Source organism: Pristiophorus japonicus, chromosome 9, assembly GCF_044704955.1.
Source record: "Pristiophorus japonicus isolate sPriJap1 chromosome 9, sPriJap1.hap1, whole genome shotgun sequence".
Classification (NCBI taxonomy): domain Eukaryota; kingdom Metazoa; phylum Chordata; class Chondrichthyes; family Pristiophoridae; genus Pristiophorus; species Pristiophorus japonicus.
Window position 1 is genome coordinate 205,007,513 of NC_091985.1, and position 18,239 is coordinate 205,025,751.

Here is an 18,239-nt window from a genome sequence, read left to right on the forward strand (position 1 = left end):
AGGTAACGAGGGTTGATGAGGATAGTGTGTTTGATGTGTAAATGGATTTTAGCAAGACTTTTGATAAGGTCCCACATGGCAGAATGGTCACGAAAGTAAAAGCCCATGGGATCCAGGGAAAAGTGGCAAATTGGATACAAAATTGACTAAAAGGCAGGAAACAGAGGGTAATGGTTGATGGCTGTTTTTGTGACTGAAAGGATGTTTCCAGTGGGGTTCCGCAGGGCTCAGTACGAGGTCCCTTGCTTTTTGTGGTATACATCAATGATCTAGACTTGAATATAGGTGGTATGATTAAGAAGTTTGCAGATGATACTGAACTCTGCTATGTGGTTGATAATGAAGAAGAAAGCTGTAGACTGCAGGAAGATATCAACCAACTGGTCAGGTGGGCAGAACAGTGGCAAATGGAATTTCATCCAAAGAAGTGTGAGGTAATGCATTTGGGGAAGGCCAACAAGGAAAGGGAATATGCATTAAATGGTAGGTCACTGAGAAATGTAGAGGAACAAAGGGACCTGGGAGGGCATGTCCACAGATCCCTGAAGGTAGCAGGCCATGTAGATAAGGTGGTTAAGAAGGCATACAAAATGCTTGCATTTCTTAGAGCCATAGAATACAAGAGCCGGGGGGGGGGGGGGTTATGCTTGAACGGTATAAAATACTAGTTAGGCCACAGCTAGAGTACTGCATGCAGTTCTGGTCAGCACATTACAGGAAGGATGTGATTGCACTGGAGAGGGTACAGAGGAGATTTATGAGGATGTTGCCAGGAGTGGAGAACCTTAGCAAGAGGACAGATTGGATAGGCTGCGTTTGTTTTCCTTGTAACAAAGGAGACTGAAGGGAGACCTCATTGAGGTATATAAAATTATGAGGGGCCTTGCTATAGTGAATAGAAAGGGTCCATTTCCCTTAGCAGAGGGGCCAACAACCAGGGGCATAAATTTAAAGTAATTGGTAGAAGGTTTAGAGATGATTTGAGGGGAGATGTCTCCACCCAGACGGTGTTGGGGATCTGGAGCTCACTGCCTGAAAGGGTGGCAGAGGCAGAAACCCTCACCATGTTTTTAAAAAGTACTTGGATGTGTACTTGAAGTGCTGTAACCTGCGGACCTAGAGCTGGGAAGTGGGATTCGGCTGGCAAGGACATGGCCTCTTTCCGTGCTGTAAATTTCCATGATTCAATGTTTGTCAATCTGGTGAGAAAATGATCAGAAAAATAGTCAAACTGTCCCATTTTAATGTCTGTCGCTGTCGAATTTGTTGTGAAATAAAGTGAGCACGGGCTTGTGACCCGCTCAATTCACTCTTACTCTGCTCTCGCACTCATTCAGAATTTCTACGCCACCCGGTGTACCCTTACCCACCCCGCTCAGGGCTAAGGATCATTTAATTCCGTTTCTCTCTGTGGAGCCAGTCTCTCCAATATTGAATTGCTGCTGTGAATATCCCGCTTACTGCCAGCACGTTCCATGCAATGTAACAATCCAGAGTGAGCTTATTGCACAGACCAGGATGGGCTCTGTTTTAAGGATCCTTGATTCTGTTTTCAGGAAACCTGGCTCCTGTTCAGCATCAGGGTCCCTCTATTCCCGGTAATCTGTTCCTGTCATGGGCACTCGTTTCCATCAGTTTGGTAAGAATGGGCCTTATTCCGCCCACTAGAGACAATATGACAGAGAACAGAAAAGGAACGATAATGTAACATGTTTTTGTGTTAGCACTAGGAATGTGATGGGAAATTGTGAATAACAGAATGCAAGGTGAGAGATTTTTCAGCAAAATACTGCGGATGCTGGAATCTGAAATAAAAACAGAGATTTTTAATCTTTGTCTAAAAATGACATGCACATTTATCTCTTCCCCACATTGATTGTCTACAAACACATTATCACACTGAAAGATACAGAATGAATCTCAGACTTGCAACCCATCCCAGTGACTGACAGATACAGAATTAATTTCATACACACTTATCATATCAGAGAATGACAGATTCAGAATGATACCCAATATACCACACAGTACCAGTGACAGACAGAAAAGGAATGAAAGCTACGCTCACATACTGTAACAGAGACTGAGATTATGAATGATTCCCCCACTTCAATACATCACCAGAGACGGATTGATACAGCACTATTCCCACACGCACACACAGTACTAGAGACAGACAGATACACAACGAATGTAGCAGAGACCACACTGCAAGGCGTGAATATAGTGCGCAGCTTGGAGGAAGAACATCTAACTTGCTTTCTCATCTGGAAGGAGTGTTTGGGGCCCTGGATAATGGTCTGGGAAATGGTGAATGGGGAGATGATGTTTCCTCTGTACTTGGAATGACCTTTCTGACGGCAGGGCATGTGTGGGTGGCAACTGCTAATCTGATTGGTTTTCTGAAATATCCAATCAGAGATACAGATCAATGCAAATTGATATCATTCTTAATCAGCCAATCACAATCATTGCCTTCACCCATCCCTCATTAGCAAAGGGCTGCCGAATTAATCCGAGCCTGATATGCAGTGTCCTATACACACCTTCAATCCCACACTGACACACAATACCATAGAGTGAGTGGCATTGTCTGTCCTATACACACCTGTCAATCCCACACTGACACACAGTACCAGAGAGTGAGTGGCAGCGTCTGTCCTATACACACCTGTCAATCCCACACTGGCATACAGTACCAGAGAGTGACAGATACAGTATTTATCATTTTTCACCGGCCAATCTGACAGTGACACAATACAGAGAGTAACAGAGTCAGCGTCTATCCTATGCTATTTTGTCCATCCCACATTGACACTATACCAGTGAGTGATAGATACAGTATCTATCCTACACTGACCAGTAATCCCACACTGGCACACTGTACCAGAGTGACAGATACAGTATATATCCTACACTCACCAGTAATCTTACACTGACACATTGTACCAGAGAGTGACAGATACAGTATGTATCCTACACTCACCAGTAATCTCACACTGACACGCTGTACTAGAGAGTGACAGATACAGTATCTATCCTACACTGACCAGTGAATCCCACTGACACACTACCAGAGTGACAGAGGCACTGACTATCCCACGCTCAGTGACTAATCCACTGTTCACACTAGAATCGGGTGAGCGCGTCCACCTGCTTTTAATGGATGTTTAGACTATTCAGTGGTTTAGGCTGAACATAAGCATGGTTCTGAGCTATCTCTGTCGAATTTAAAATGGTTTCTGAATGATTGTCACTTGTTGCAGGACGCACTTTCAGCCAGGAGATGGCACCAACCTCTAATAGTTTAGAGTGTGCAGATTGTGTCCACACATCCAGACCACCGTGAGTCTGGTGCTGCCCGGGGAGCTGGTCAAGCACGGGGTGACCAAGTACTCCAGCTCCGTAAATCTCCACAATGTACTGACAAAAAAACACACAAAACAGAACGGCTCTTTTAAGAGCCACCCACAGTCTCTCTGATGGAGCCGCCAGTTTAATGAACTCATTTCATCAGTTTAATCATTCCTGCTAACGTCCTTTCAATCTGGTGAGAAAATTATCAGAAAAATAGTCAAACTGCCCCATTTTAATGTCTCTCTGTCGAATTTAATATAAATATAAGGTTTCAATTTTTTAATTTGACGTCTATTTTAAAGTAGTTCAATTGAGTCCGATAATTCTTATAATTCTGAATCTATTCCCCACCCCAATATATCCCCGCTCCTGATCCCAGGTCGCTGTTCGCTCTGTGAGGCGGTGGGTGGCTCTTCGAGGAGCCTTTGTGTTGTGCTGGGTAGAAAGGGTCGAGTTGTTTAGCCTCAGAATCCATAGAGAGTGCGGGCGGCCCTGCCATTTCAGAGCGTAGACCACATCCATGGCAGTGACTGTCTTGCGCTTGGCGTGCTCAGTGTAGGTGACCACATCCCTGATCACATTCTCCAGGAAAACCTTCAGCACCCCGCGGGTCTCCTCGTAGATCAGGCCCGAGATCCGCTGACACTGCCACGGCGAGCCAGGCGGCGGATGGCGGGTTTGGTGATGCCCTGGATGTTATCACGGTGCCCTTTACGATGGCATTTGGCTCCACCGTTTCCCAGTCCTTTGCCTCCTTTATGTCTTCCAGACATGATGATTCTTCACAGGAACATAAACTGAATGATAAACTCTCGCCATCCAGATGTGTTTATGAAGCCAGCCCGGACCTGGTTGAGGAAGGCAGAGTGTGTGAGAGGCGAGGAGGAACCAGAATCAGAGTGACAGGCTGAGCAGAGACAGTGGCCTCTGAGCTTCCAGAACCGCCTCCAGGCTTCACACTCCAGCATTGAAATACTTGTCTGCTCCTCCCCTACCCCCTCTCCCCAACCAGTGTTTAAGCCAACGGGAAGGGCCCAGGCGAGCACCCCTCCCCCAGCGGCTGCTGTTTCCTCTGTGCTGGGCTGATAATCGTTGAACACATCAGGGAGAGGAGTTATTCCGGGCCCGAGTAAGGGAGTAAACAGCAGCTCTTCGCATTGGGACTGTGTCCGCAGATGGGCTTTGTGTCGGGGTATCGGGGGCTGTTTGTAAGAGGCAGAGTGGAGCAGGAAGTAGTTCAGGAACATGGGGTGAGTGGGGGAAGGGAGTGGAGATATCCCGGGCTGTGTGTATCCAGTGTAAGGTAACAGAGAAAGTTAATCACCGCACTCTTTCAAATCATTGCTGCTTTCTTTCACCAAATCTGTAGTGAATGTTCCTGATTCAGTCCCAATCTCAGTGTCTGTTGTTCTTGAACATTAAACAGTGGAAACACAGCCTGACAGTGAGGATGTGAGGAGTGTCACAAAGTGCATCTATTGCAGGCACCAGGACAGAAGTGTGAAAATGTACATTTCAAATTTGGTAATTTTGTTTCGGTGCGTTGAGTTCTCCAGAACCATGTTGAAGGTGATCGAGAGATACATTGTCGCTCCCTCAGATACATCAGGATCCGGGCTCTGTGACATTCTGTTGCCTGCACAGGCACTTAACTCGGTTCCAATAGACTGAGAACAATTATTGTACAGCCCAGGTACCTATGGTTATAATCCAGAAAGCGATTCAGAATTTTACAGGTAGTCCTGTGGGAATGGAAGATATAAACAGCGACTGAATCAATCGGGTGATCCCATTCATGGACCAGTGCTGGGTTTGGGTTGTGTCTGGATGCTGATAACTTACTATAGAACCGTCCTACACACCTGGTGTGGAAAATCTGAGTGCCGCTGTACTGCAGTGAGGTCCGACAAGGACACTGTTTGTATCACGGTTTCCTCTCTCCAGATACGTTACTTTATTATAAACATATACATTCATTACAACTTTATTTGATATTCTCCCCATCAGCTGTCCATATCATAACTAATATTGTTCTGGTATTATTATTCTCAAAGCAAAATACTTCAACGAGCCAGAATAAATGTGATATTTCTTCCACCCGGAACACAAGGAAAAGTGCAAGCAGCTCCTTCTCACACACAGAAGTATATTATCACTCACAGAGCGCAGAGACACAGAACTGGCCTCAATCCTATTATCACAGGCAGCAGAAGCTGTCAGCCCAACAGTGATCCAAAGTGGCTAAGTTACATTGTGAATCTTCCATCCACATGGAGCAGTAGGATCAGAGAATACTGTGTACAGTTTTGGTTTCCATATTTACGAAAGGATATACTTGCTTTGGAGGCAGTTCAGAGAAGGTTCACTAGATTGATTCCAGAGATGAGGGTTTGACTTATGAGGAAAGGTTGAGAAGGTTGGGCCTCTACTCATTGGAATTCAGACGAATGAGAGGTGATCTCATTGAAACGTATAAGATTATGAGGGGGCTTGACAAGGTGGATGCAGAGAGGATGTTTCCACTGATAGGGGAGACTAGAACTAGGGGGCATAATTTTAGAATAAGGGGCCGCCATTAAAAACTGAGATGAGGAATTTCTTCTCTCACAGGGTTGTAAATCTGTGGAATTTGCTGCCTCAGAGAGCTATGGAAGCTGGGACATTGAATAAATTTAAGACAGAGATAGACAGCTTCTTAACCGATAACGGAATAAGGGGTTATTGGGAGCAGGCAGGGAAGTGGACCTGAGTCCATGATCAGATCAGCCATGATCGTATTAAATGGTGAAGCAGGCTCGAGGGGCCATATGGCCTACTCCTGCTCCTATTTCTTATGTTCTTATGCTGTTTCACCATTGAAACATATCACATTCATATACTAGATAGTGAAATATATAGAATAAAACCCACAATTGCACACCAGAAACTGATAGATATAGATTAAAACCCACACTCATCGACCAGAAACTGACAGGTACAGTTTAAACCACACACTTTTTACCAGAAACTGATGGTTACAGATTAAACCCCACACATATACCAGAAACTAACAGGTACAGAATATCACCCACACTCACACACCAGAAACTGACAGGTACAGATTAAAGCCCACAATCAGAAACCAAAAATTGATAGGTACAGATTAAACTCCACACTCACATACCAGTAACGGACAGGTACAGATTAATTGCCACACTCATATACCAGAAACTGACAGGTACCAAATAAAATACACATTACATATTCCAGAAACTGACAGGTCCGATTTAAAGCACACACTCACATACCAGGAACTGACAGGTATAGATTAAAGCCACACTCACATACCAGAGATGGGCAGGTAATAAAATACACACTCATATACCAGAAACTGGTAGGTACAGATTAAACCTGCACTCATATGCCAGAAAATGACAGGTACAGATTAAAACTCAAACTCACATACCAGAGATTGACAGGTAGAGAATATAATACCCACTCGCTTATTAGAATCTGATAGCCCACAATCATAAACCAAAAATTGATAGGTACAGATTACACCCCACACTCATACCACACACTGACAGGTACATATTAAAACCTAAACTCATATACCAGAAACTGACAGGTACAGGATAAAACCTACAGTCGCATACCAGAAACTGACAGGTAAAGATTAACCTCACAGTCATATAACAGAGATTGACAGTTACATAATAAAATACGCAGTCATATTACAGAAACTGACAGGTACAGAATAAAGCCCACAGTCATATACCAGAAATTGATAGGTACAGATTAAAGACCACACTCACATACCAGAAACTGACAGGTATAAACATGACATTAAACCTCACATTCACATACCAAAAACTGACAGGTAGATATTAAACCCACACTCATATACCAGAACCAAGAGGTACAGAATATAATCCACACTCACATAGCAGCTGATGGGTGCAGATTAACCTCACATTCACATACCAGAGTCTAACGGGTACAGCATAAACACCACACTCAAATACCAGAAACTGACAGGTACAGATTAAACCCACAATCACATACCAGAGATTGACAGGTACAGAATAAAATACACACTCGCATATTAGAATCTGATATGTACAGATTACAGTCCACACTCACATCCATCATAGGCAGTCCCTCGAAATGAGGATGACTTGCTTCCACGCCAAAAAGGGATGAATTCACAGGTGTTCCAATGATGGATCTAATATTCCAGGTCCCGAACTACATGTTGAAGGGTGGAAGATGCCTGTGCATGGATTTTTTTAACATGTGGTGACCGTTGCACACCAGCCAGCACACGGGCTTGACAGAGCTAGGTCTTGGTCCAGTGGCAAGGATTAACCAAGACGACTGGAGACCAGCTCTGCTGCACGGACCTAGTGCGCACACATATCGCAGTGTGGGCTGGCCCGTGCTGCCCCTGGGCCCTCGCCTCTTCTGAGCCTAAGAGGAGATCTGACAGAGGTCTTTAACATTATGAAGGAGTTCGATAGGGTGGGTGTGGAGAAACGTTTTTCACTTGTGGACAAGTCCAGAACAAGGGAGCATAAATATAAGATAGCCAGTAACAGATCTAGGAGGATTTGGGAGGAAGTTCTTTACAGAGAGTGGTGAGAATGTGGGACTTGCTGCCACAGGGAGTGATGAAGCAGAGAGCATTGATGCATTGAAGGGGAGGCTTGATGCATTCATGCGGGAGAGGGAATAGAGGGAAACTAGGACAGGGTGGGAAGAGGCAATTCGAGTGAGAGAGGGCTAGTGTGGATTATAAACACCAGCATTGATCAGGCGGGCGAGTGGGCTGTTTCTGTGCTAGAGATTCTTCATTTCCAACACACAAGCAGCAGGATGCAGCGCTGCCCCGATTAATGATTAACTTCTTCGTCTTACCACGAATAAAAATTCGATCAAAATGAATTGAAAAATCCAAAGATCAAGAGGTAAAGCTCACAGTGCCAGTCACCTCAAAAGAAGAGAGACTTGTATTTCTATAGCGCCTTTCATGACCTCAGGACATCCCAAAGCGCTTCACAGCCAATGGAAGACTTTTGAAGTGCAGTGACTTTTGTAAGGTAGGAAAGGCGGCAGCGAATATGCGCACAGCAAGCTCCCACAAACAGCAATGTGATAATGACCAGCCAATCCATCCCATCCGAAAGGACAGAAATGAGAGAGAGGAGAAGCGATGAATCAGAAGTGGTCATTCCAAAGCTTAAAAGCCCAGAGACTGACCGAGGAAGGGAGGACTAGAGGGAGGTGAGGAGACATACAGTTTTAAGGTCATGGGAAAGAGCGAGTGGGGAGCTGAATTTTGACACACTGGAGGAGGAGGAAAGGGTGTAGAGGGTGAGGGGGTGGGGGGGGGGACGGATTTTTGCAGCTCAGGAAAATTCAGAGGAGCAAATGTTTGAAGACAAGAAGCTCGGAGGAGCCCAGACCAGAATTAATTCCACTGGTGACACTGGTGGCCTAGGTCACCCATTCTGTTTACCGGCTGCGCTTTCCCAGCTGTACATTAACTGGTTTCAGAGCAGAACGCGTGGCCAGAAATCAGTCTGTTCCCAGGAGCGACAATGATTAGCCACAGATTCTGCTTTTTACCTTTCATTCTAGTTTTCTGTGTCCCATTAAAAGTGACTCCACGGGATGTGGGCAGTGGGTGGATTGCGAAGCGCCGTGGAGTTTTTAAAAAATTTAGAAAAAGGAGTCTTATTACACACAGCTCGACATGACACCGTAAAAACAAAACCTGCTACATAAAACCCTTAAGTGAACAAGATTGGTTTTATTCCACTTTGGCCACTGTCCAGACTCCATCTGGTGAAACTGTTAAAGGAATCTTTCAATTCACCTTATTACACATTGAAAAGTCTAAAAATATATGTTTTTTTTTTGTAGCCAGCACTATCGCCTCCCACATAAAACTTCAAGAACAGCCGAAATGCACTCAGCTCCTGTGGCTTGCTTTCAAGTGCTGCTTTTAAACTGAGCCCAGTTAGAAACAGAATTGACAGTCTCAGACATTTAACCCCACACACACACGACTCGTTTAAACTGATCCTCTGTATTGTAGAAGACAACAGAAAGTTTAAAAATGCAACAATTTGCAAACCTTATCCTTATTTCAAACTGGGCTCAGGGGCTGTACAGGTACATCTTAAAACCTAAACTCATATTCCAGAAACTGACAGGTACAGGATAAAACTTACACACACATACCAGAAACTGGCAGGTGCAGATTAATCCCACAGTCATATTACAGAGATTGACAGGTACATAATAAAATACAGTCATATAACGAAAACTGACAGGTACAGAATAAAGCCCACAGTTACATACCAGAAATTGATAGGTACAGATTAAAGACCACACTTACATACCAAAAACTGACAGGTAGATATTAAACCCACACTCATATACAAGAACCGAGAGGTACAGAATAAAATCCACACTCACATAGCAGCTGGCGGTGCAGATTAACCCCACACTCACACACCAGAGACCAACGGGTACAGAATAAACACCACACTCAAATACTAGGGACTGACAGGTACAGAATAAAATACACACTCACATACCAGAATCTAACACCATTAGCTCCGGTGAGATCCAGACCGCCGTGCGCCTGCTGCTGCCCGGGGAGCTGGCCAAGCACGCGGTGTCGGAAGGAACAAAGGCGGTGACTAAGTACACCAGCCCCAAGTAAAACTCCACGCTGCCCTGAGAGAACAAACCAGAAACACAACGGCTCTTTTAAGAGCCGCCCACAACCTCTCTGAAAGACCTAAAGCGCATCACCCTTTAGACTCAATTTACTGTAATTATTTCCTTAACAAGTGTGTTTGAGAACCTTTGCAGTTCCAGCTGTGGATTTAGTTTTGAATTCTCATAAGCAGCTTCACTGTCTGGTTCGACGTTAGGACCGCTGTTGAATTTCCCGCCATTCAAGCTACAAACACGGTTCCTCGTCGCTCTTTCCCATTTACAGCGCCTGCCGAGGAATTAAGAGCTTGTTTAGGGATGAGACTCAGATTTCAGTCACCTCATTCTCTCGCAAGCCCTTTTCAAGTTTATTCTTCAATTCCTGTTATGGGTCAATCCGTTTATTAACCCGAGACTTCCCGCAGTGTAACAACCCAGAATGGGAGTTCTTACAGAGACCAGAACGGGGGCAGTGTGAACACTCTGTCCCTCTTCTCTTTTCACAGAAGGACTCCCAGTTCTGGTCTCACTCCCGCCTGTGCGGAGGATCGATCCATGGTCTGTGATTCCCAACTTTTACACAGTTTGAGCTGGAATGTGACCCGTTACAGAGTCAGTGGGGATTGATTGCCGTCCGTTACAGACAGTTTGAAAGTGAACGCGAATTTAATCCTGATTGGAACAGCCTGGAATTAGTAAGGGAAATATGGAATAAAATAAAAGGAAGTAAACCCTGTTTGTAAATTTTTGGCTAATGGTGAATTTATTAACATAATCCGCACTTTAAAAAATTATTGGCTGGGTTTTTGAAATTAAAAATCATTCGAGGTGTGACTGTTGACAGAAATTTCTGCCCTCGTTTCATTGGTGGTCTCAACAGACAATGGGTAAGGCGAGAGATTAACATTCAGCGGTGATTTGAGTAAAGAATCATCATGACTGGAAGAAGTAAAGGAGGCAAAGGACTGGGTAAAGGCGGAACCAAACGGCACCGTAAAGTGCTCCGTGATAACATCCAGGGCATCACCAAACCAGCCATCCGCCGCCTGGCTCGCCGTGGCGGTGTCAAGGGGATCCCGGGCCTGATCTACGAGGAGGCCCGCGGGGTGCTGAAGGTTTTCCTGGAGAATGTGATCAGGGATGCGGTCACCTACACTGAGCACGTCAAGCGCAAGACGGTCACTGGCATGGATGTGGTGTACGCTCTGAGGATCGCACTCTCTATGGGTTCGGCGGCTGAACAACGCGACCTTTCCGCCAAGCACAAAACAAAGGCTCTTCTAAGAGCCACCCACCGCCTCACAGAGAGAGCAGCGCCTAGGGAACGGGGGCGAGATAGTTGATTTACATTTTGTTCTGTATAGATATGTTTTTTGCCAAGATCTATATTGTGGTGTTAGGTGTTTTAAATCAGCATCTACACGATGGACGGAATGGCTTTTTAGTCTTCGAATCATAGACATTTACAACACATTCCAGGTGAAGGTAATACTGAAACAACTAATGTAGTAAGAACATAAGAAATAGGAGCAAATCTAGGCCATACGGCCCCTCGAGCCTGCTACGCCATTTAATACGATCATGGACTCAGGTCTACTTCCCTGCCACATAACCCCTTATTCCCTTATCGTTTAAGAAACTGTCTGTTTCTGTCTTAAATTTATTCAATGTTCCAGCTTCCACAGCTCTCTGAGGCAGCAAATTCCACAGATCCACAACCCTCAGAGAAGAAATATCTCCTCAATTCAGTATTAAATGGGCGGCCTCTTATTCTAAGATTAAGCCCTCTAGTTCTAGTCTCCCCTAGCAGTGGAAACATCCTCTCTGCATCCACCTTGTCAAGCCCCCTCATAATCTTATATCTTTCGATAAGATCACTTCTCATTCTGAATTCCAATAAATAGAGGCCCAACCTACTCAACCTTGCCTCATAAGTCAACCCACTCATTCCGGAATCAACCTTGTGAACCTTCTCTGAACTGTCTCCAAAGCAAGTATATCCTTTCTTAAATATGGAAACCAAAACTGCACGCAGTATTAGAAACATAGAAACATAGAAAATAGGCGCAGGAGTAGGCCATTCGGCCCTTCTAGCCTGCACCGCCATTCAATGAGTTCATGGCTGAACATTCAACTTCAGTACCCCATTCCTGCTTTCTCGCCATACCCCTTGATCCCCCTAGCAGTAAGGACCTCATCTAACTCCTTTTTGAATATATTTAGTGAATTGGCCTCAACAACTTTCTGTGGTAGAGAATTCCACAGGTTCACCACTCTCTGGGTGAAGAAGTTCCTCCGCATCTCGGTCCTAAATGGCTTACCCCTTATCCTTAGACTGTGACCCCTGGTTCTGGACTTCCCCAACATTGGGAACATTCTTCCTGCATCTAACCTGTCTAACCCCGTCAGAATTTTATATGTTTCTATGAGGTCCCCTCTCATTCTTCTGAACTCCAGTGAATACAAGCCCAGTTGATCCAGTCTTTCTTGATAGGTCAGTCCCGCCATCCCGGGAATCAGTCTGGTGAACCTTCGCTGCACTCCCTCAATAGCAAGAATGTCCTTCCTCAGGTTAGGAGACCAAAACTGTACACAATACTCCAGGTGTGGCCTCACCAATGCCCTGTACAACTGTAGCAACACCTCCCTGCCCCTGTACTCAAATCCCCTTGCTATGAAGGCCAACATGCCATTTGCTTTCTTAACCGCCTGCTGTACCTGCATGCCAACCTTCAATAACTGATGTACCATGACACCCAGGTCTCTTTGCACCTCCCCTTTTCCTAATCTGTCACCATTCAGATAATAGTCTGTCTCTCTGTTTTTACCACCAAAGTGGATAACCTCACATTTATCCACATTATACTTCATCTGCCATGCATTTGCCCACTCACCTAACCTATCCAAGTCGCTCTGCAGCCTCATAGCATCCTCCTCGCAGCTCACACTGCCACCCAACTTAGTGTCATCCGCAAATTTGGAGATACTACATTTAATCCCCTCGTCTAAATCATTAATGTACAGTGTAAACAGCTGGGGCCCCAGCACAGAACCTTGCGGTACCCCATTAGTCACTGCCTGCCATTCTGAAAAGTCCCCATTTACTCCTACTCTTTGCTTCCTGTCTGACAACCAGTTCTCAATCCATGTCAGCACACTACCCCCAATCCCATGTGCTTTAACTTTGCACATTAATCTCTTGTGTGGGACCTTGTCGAAAGCCTTCTGAAAGTCCAAATATACCACATCAACTGGTTCTCCCTTGTCCACTCTACTGGAAACATCCTCAAAAAATTCCAGAAGATTTGTCAAGCATGATTTCCCTTTCACAAATCCATGCTGACTTGGACCTATCATATTACCTCTTTCCAAATGCACTGCTATGACATCCTTAATAATTGATTCCATCATTTTACCCACTACCGATGTCAGGCTGACCGGTCTATAATTCCCTGTTTTCTCTCTCCCTCCTTTTTTAAAAAGTGGGGTTACATTGGCTACCCTCCACTCCATAGGAACTGATCCAGAGTCAATGGAATGTTGGAAAATGACTGTCAATGCATCCGCTATTTCCAAGGCCACCTCCTTAAGTACTCTGGGATGCAGTCCATCAGGCCCTGGGGATTTATCGGCCTTCAATCCCATCAATTTCCCCAACACAATTTCCCGACTAATAAGGATTTCCCCTCAGTAAATCCTCCTTATAGACCCTCCGACCCCTTTTATATTCCAGGTGCGGCCTCACCAATACCCTGTACAACAGTAGCAAGACTTCCCTGCTTTTATACTCCATCCCCTTTGCAATAAAGGCCAAGATTCCATTGGCTTTCCTGATCATTTGCTGTACCTGCATATTAACCTTTTGTGTTTCATGCACAAGTAACCCCAGGTCCCCTGTACTGCAGCACTTTGCAATCTTTCGCCATTGAAATAATAACTTACTCTTTGATTTTTTTTCTGCCAAAATGCATGACCTCACACTTTCCAATATTATACTCCATCTGCCAAATTCTTGCTCACTCACTTAGCCTGTCTATGTCCTTTTGCAGAATTTTTGTGTCCTCCTCACACATTGCTTTTCCTCCCATCTTTGTATCATCAGCAAACTTGGCTGCATTACACTCGGTCTCTTCATCCAAGTTGTTAATATAGATCATAAATAGTTGGGGTCCCAGCACTGATCCCTGTGGCATCCCATTGGATACTGATTGCCAACCCAAGAATGATCCATTTATCCTGACTCTCTGATTTCTGTTCATTAGCCAATCCTCTATTCATGCTAATTTATTAACCCAACCCCGTGAACTTTTACCTTGTGCAGAACTTTTATGTGGCACCTGTCAAATGCCTTCTGGAAGACCAAATACACCACATCCACTGCTTCCCCTTTATCCACCCTGTTCGTGACATCCTCAAAGAATTCCAGCAAATTTGTCAAACATGAATTCCTCTTCATAAATCCATGCTGTTACATCTATGTTACAGCAGTGACAGATAAGAAAGGTGTTGAATTAAACGATAGGAGGAAGGCAGCATCAGGGAGGAAGGGCTGTGAGGGTCCCTTGCCCTCATAGGAGAACTCCCAGGTCCTGATCAGAAGTGACCCTCAGACAATCTCGGTTACAAAGCGGTCAATGTCTCGAACATGTAGAAATCTAGATCGACAAACACAGCAGCGAGTTTGCTGTTCAGATATATTTATATATATAGGAAAAAACGTGAATGAACCTTCCTCATAAGTCCGGCCGTCATTAACCATTTTTGCCTGAGAGCAGAACAGAAACATAAAGAACGGTGTATAAATCGGGAGGGGATGTAACTGATGACCTAATTCAAGAATTTGAGATTGTGGCGAGCAATAAATCTGATTGGATGTTTAAAGAGACCAATCAGAGAGATGCAGAACAATGGGAATTGACAACGCGGCCAATGAACCAATCACAGTCATTGCCTTCGCCCATCCTTCATTAGCATAGGGTTGTGGGCGGAGTGTGGGGCTGCCAATATAATACGAGCTCCGAGCAGAATTTTCTTCATATCTGTACCTTACTGAACAAGACGATGCCTGAGGAGAAGAAACCAGCTTCGAAAAAGGGTGCCAAGAAAATAATCAAGAAAACACCACTAAAGGGCGGCAAGAAGCGCAGAAAGTCGAGGAAGGAGAGTTACTCAATCTACATCTACAAAGTGATGAAGCAAGTTCACCCCGACACCGGCATCTCCTCCAAGGCCATGGGCATCATGAACTCGTTTGTGAACGATATTTTCGAGCGCATCGCGGGTGAGGCTTCCCGCCTGGCCCATTACAACAAACGCCGCACCATCAGCTCCCGGGAGATCCAGACCGCCGTACGCCTGCTGCTGCCCGGGGAGCTGGCCAAGCACGCCGTGTCGGAAGGGACAAAGGCGGTGACCAAGTACACCAGCTCCAAGTAAAACTCCACGCTGTCCTGACAACAAACCCCAAACACAACGGCTCTTTTAAGAGCCACCCACAACATCATTGAAAGAGCTGCACAAATACATCACCCTTTAGACTCAATTTACTGTAATTATTTCCCGAACAAGTGTGTGTGAGAACCTTTGCAGTTCCAGCTGTAGATTTAGTTCTGAATTCTCATAAGCAGCTTCACTGACGGGTTCGACCTTGGCGTCGCTGGAATTTCCTGCAGAGTCAACTACAAACACGGTCCCTGGTCGCTTTCCCTTTGTTCTCAGACCCGTTCATTCACAGCGCCTGCCGACGAATTTATTTTGGGGGGCGGGGAAACTCCGATTTCAGTCACATTCTCACTCAAGCCCTTTTCACGTTTTGTTTTATTCCGTTGCGCTCAGTCCGTTTATTAACCCGAGACTCCCCGCAGTGTAACAACCTAGAATGGGAGTTCTTAGAGACTAGAACAGAGCAGTTTGAACACTCTGTCCCTCTTTTTTTGCAGAAGGACTCTCAGTTCTGGTCTCACCCCCACAGCAGCTCCTGTGAAAACAAGTTCACTTTTACAAAGATGGAGCTGGAATGTGTCCCGTTACAGAATCAGTGGGGACTGAGTCCCGCCCGTTACAGACAGTTTGAAACTGAAGCCGAATTTAATCCTGATTGTTACAGGCCGGAACTTGCAAGGGAAACATGGAATAAGACAAAAGGAAACAAATTGTATAGAAATATATGACTAATGGTGAAGTTACTAACATAATCCGCAATTTTAACAATTATTGGCGGGATTTTTGAATTTTAAAAATCGTTAGATTCTGACTGTTGGGAACCAGTAATTTCCGCCCTCCTTTCTTTGGTGGATAAACAGGCTGTGATTGGTCATCGGAAACGGCCAATGAAATCCACGACAGAGTGACCAATCACACGTTCGTTCCCTGCATCCCTCCAGAAGGTACAAGAAGGGCAGATGTGGGAGGAGTTTCTCATTCCTTGTCTGAACCTGTGGATTGTGGAAATGTCTGGAAGAGGAAAAACCGGCGGTAAAGCTCGGGCCAAGGCCAAGTCTCGTTCCTCCCGGGCCGGACTGCAGTTCCCTGTGGGCCGTGTTCACAGGCTCCTGCGAAAGGGGAACTACGCTCAACGTGTGGGTGCCGGAGCCCCGGTCTACATGGCTGCTGTGCTCGAGTATCTGACCGCTGAAATCTTGGAGCTGGCCGGCAACGCGGCCCGCGATAACAAGAAGACCCGCATCATCCCCAGACACCTGCAGCTGGCCATCCGCAACGACGAGGAGCTCAACAAGTTGCTGGGAAAGGTGACCATCGCTCAGGGCGGGGTGCTGCCCAATATCCAGGCTGTGCTGCTGCCCAAGAAAAGCACCACTTCGTCCAAGAGCAAGTAAAGCGGACAAGATTTAATCTAATAACCCAAAGGCTCTTTTCAGAGCCACCCACAGTATCTGTGAAAGGGCTGCTTACTGTGTTATTGGAGACCTTCAATTCAGGTACCGATAAATTGGTCTGTTTCAGACCTGTATGCGGGAGTTTTCAGTTCCTGGTATCTGCATTAAGGGTTTCTGCTCACACAAACTGTTTTAGTTAGCAGCTAATAATTAAACTACAGTTGTCAGAGCCTCAAAACTTGTATAAATACCGCAACCGGTTCCTTAAATATTCTCTAGTCTATCAATGAAAGCTGTATGAAGAGAGTCGGCGGTTATTAAAAGGGCCTGGTTTAATTCTGGTCTGGTTTGAGAGTTTGAATGCTGGCTCTGTTCCCGGGAGCTCCGGCCGTTCCCGGGCTGTGTATTTCTCTTCTTAGCCGACCAGTTTAGACCTACACTGAGCAGCCAAGCGTCAGACGGTCACTGCCATGGATGTGGTGTTCGCTCTGAAACGGCAGGGCCGCACTTTATATGGATTCAACACGACCCTCTCCCCCAAGCACAAAGCAAAGGCTCTTCTCAGTGCCACCCACCGTCTCACAGGGAGGGGGACGGAGGGAGATATCGTTGATTTACATTTTGTTCTGTATAGATAGATATTTTCGCCAAGGTCTCTATGTTTTAAATCAGCATATGCACGATGGATGGTATATCCTTTTAGTTTCAGAATTCTAGACATTTATAATCGAAGCTTCCAACACGGAAGGAGGCCACTTCGGCCCATCGTGTCCGTGCCGGCCAACAAAAGGTAATCCAGCCGAAACCCACTTTCCAGCTCGAGGTCCGTAACCCTGCAGGTTACGGCACTTCAATTGCACATCCGAGTAGTTTTAAATGTGGTGAGGGTTTCTGCCTCGACCACCCATTCAGGCAGTGAGTTCCAGACCCCCACCCTCTGTGTGAAGAAATTTCCCCTCTAAATCTTCTGACAATTACTTTAAATGTATGTCCCCAGTGCTAAGGGAAATAGGTCGTTTACGGCACAACTCTTTTGGGGAAAACATAATAAATTAATCCAAGTGTCCCCCGATCTGGGGGACACTCCAAACACTTTTCACGTGCCATTTTTGTTTTGGTTATTTTTGTGGGGTTTTTTTTGGGCAGAAAAACCATAATTTACAAGTGCCCCCTATAAAAGGGGAGGGGGACACTAAAACCCAGCAATTAAAACAAATGAAACTTTAAAACATATAAAATCATGTTTAAATTTGGTTGCCGGGGGTGACAATGCACTCCAGTCCCTCCGGCGCCCATCTCTCGTGGAAGGCCGCGAGCGTACCGGTGGACATTGCGTGC

At 45.4% G+C, this 18,239-nt stretch overlaps 1 protein-coding gene and 1 pseudogene across 1 annotated transcript; both read left to right on the forward strand.

The window, feature by feature from the left end:
* LOC139273480 (zinc finger protein 850-like) overlaps positions 1–18,239 on the forward strand; it is a 254,673-nt pseudogene that overhangs the window by 170,553 nt on the left and 65,881 nt on the right.
* LOC139273469 (histone H2B 1.2-like) lies at positions 15,127–15,489 on the forward strand (the record flags this gene model as incomplete). The annotated part of the gene is made up of 1 exon (XM_070890374.1): positions 15,127–15,489. A coding segment is annotated over exon 1 (363 nt), but the record flags the coding sequence as incomplete, so codon positions are not given.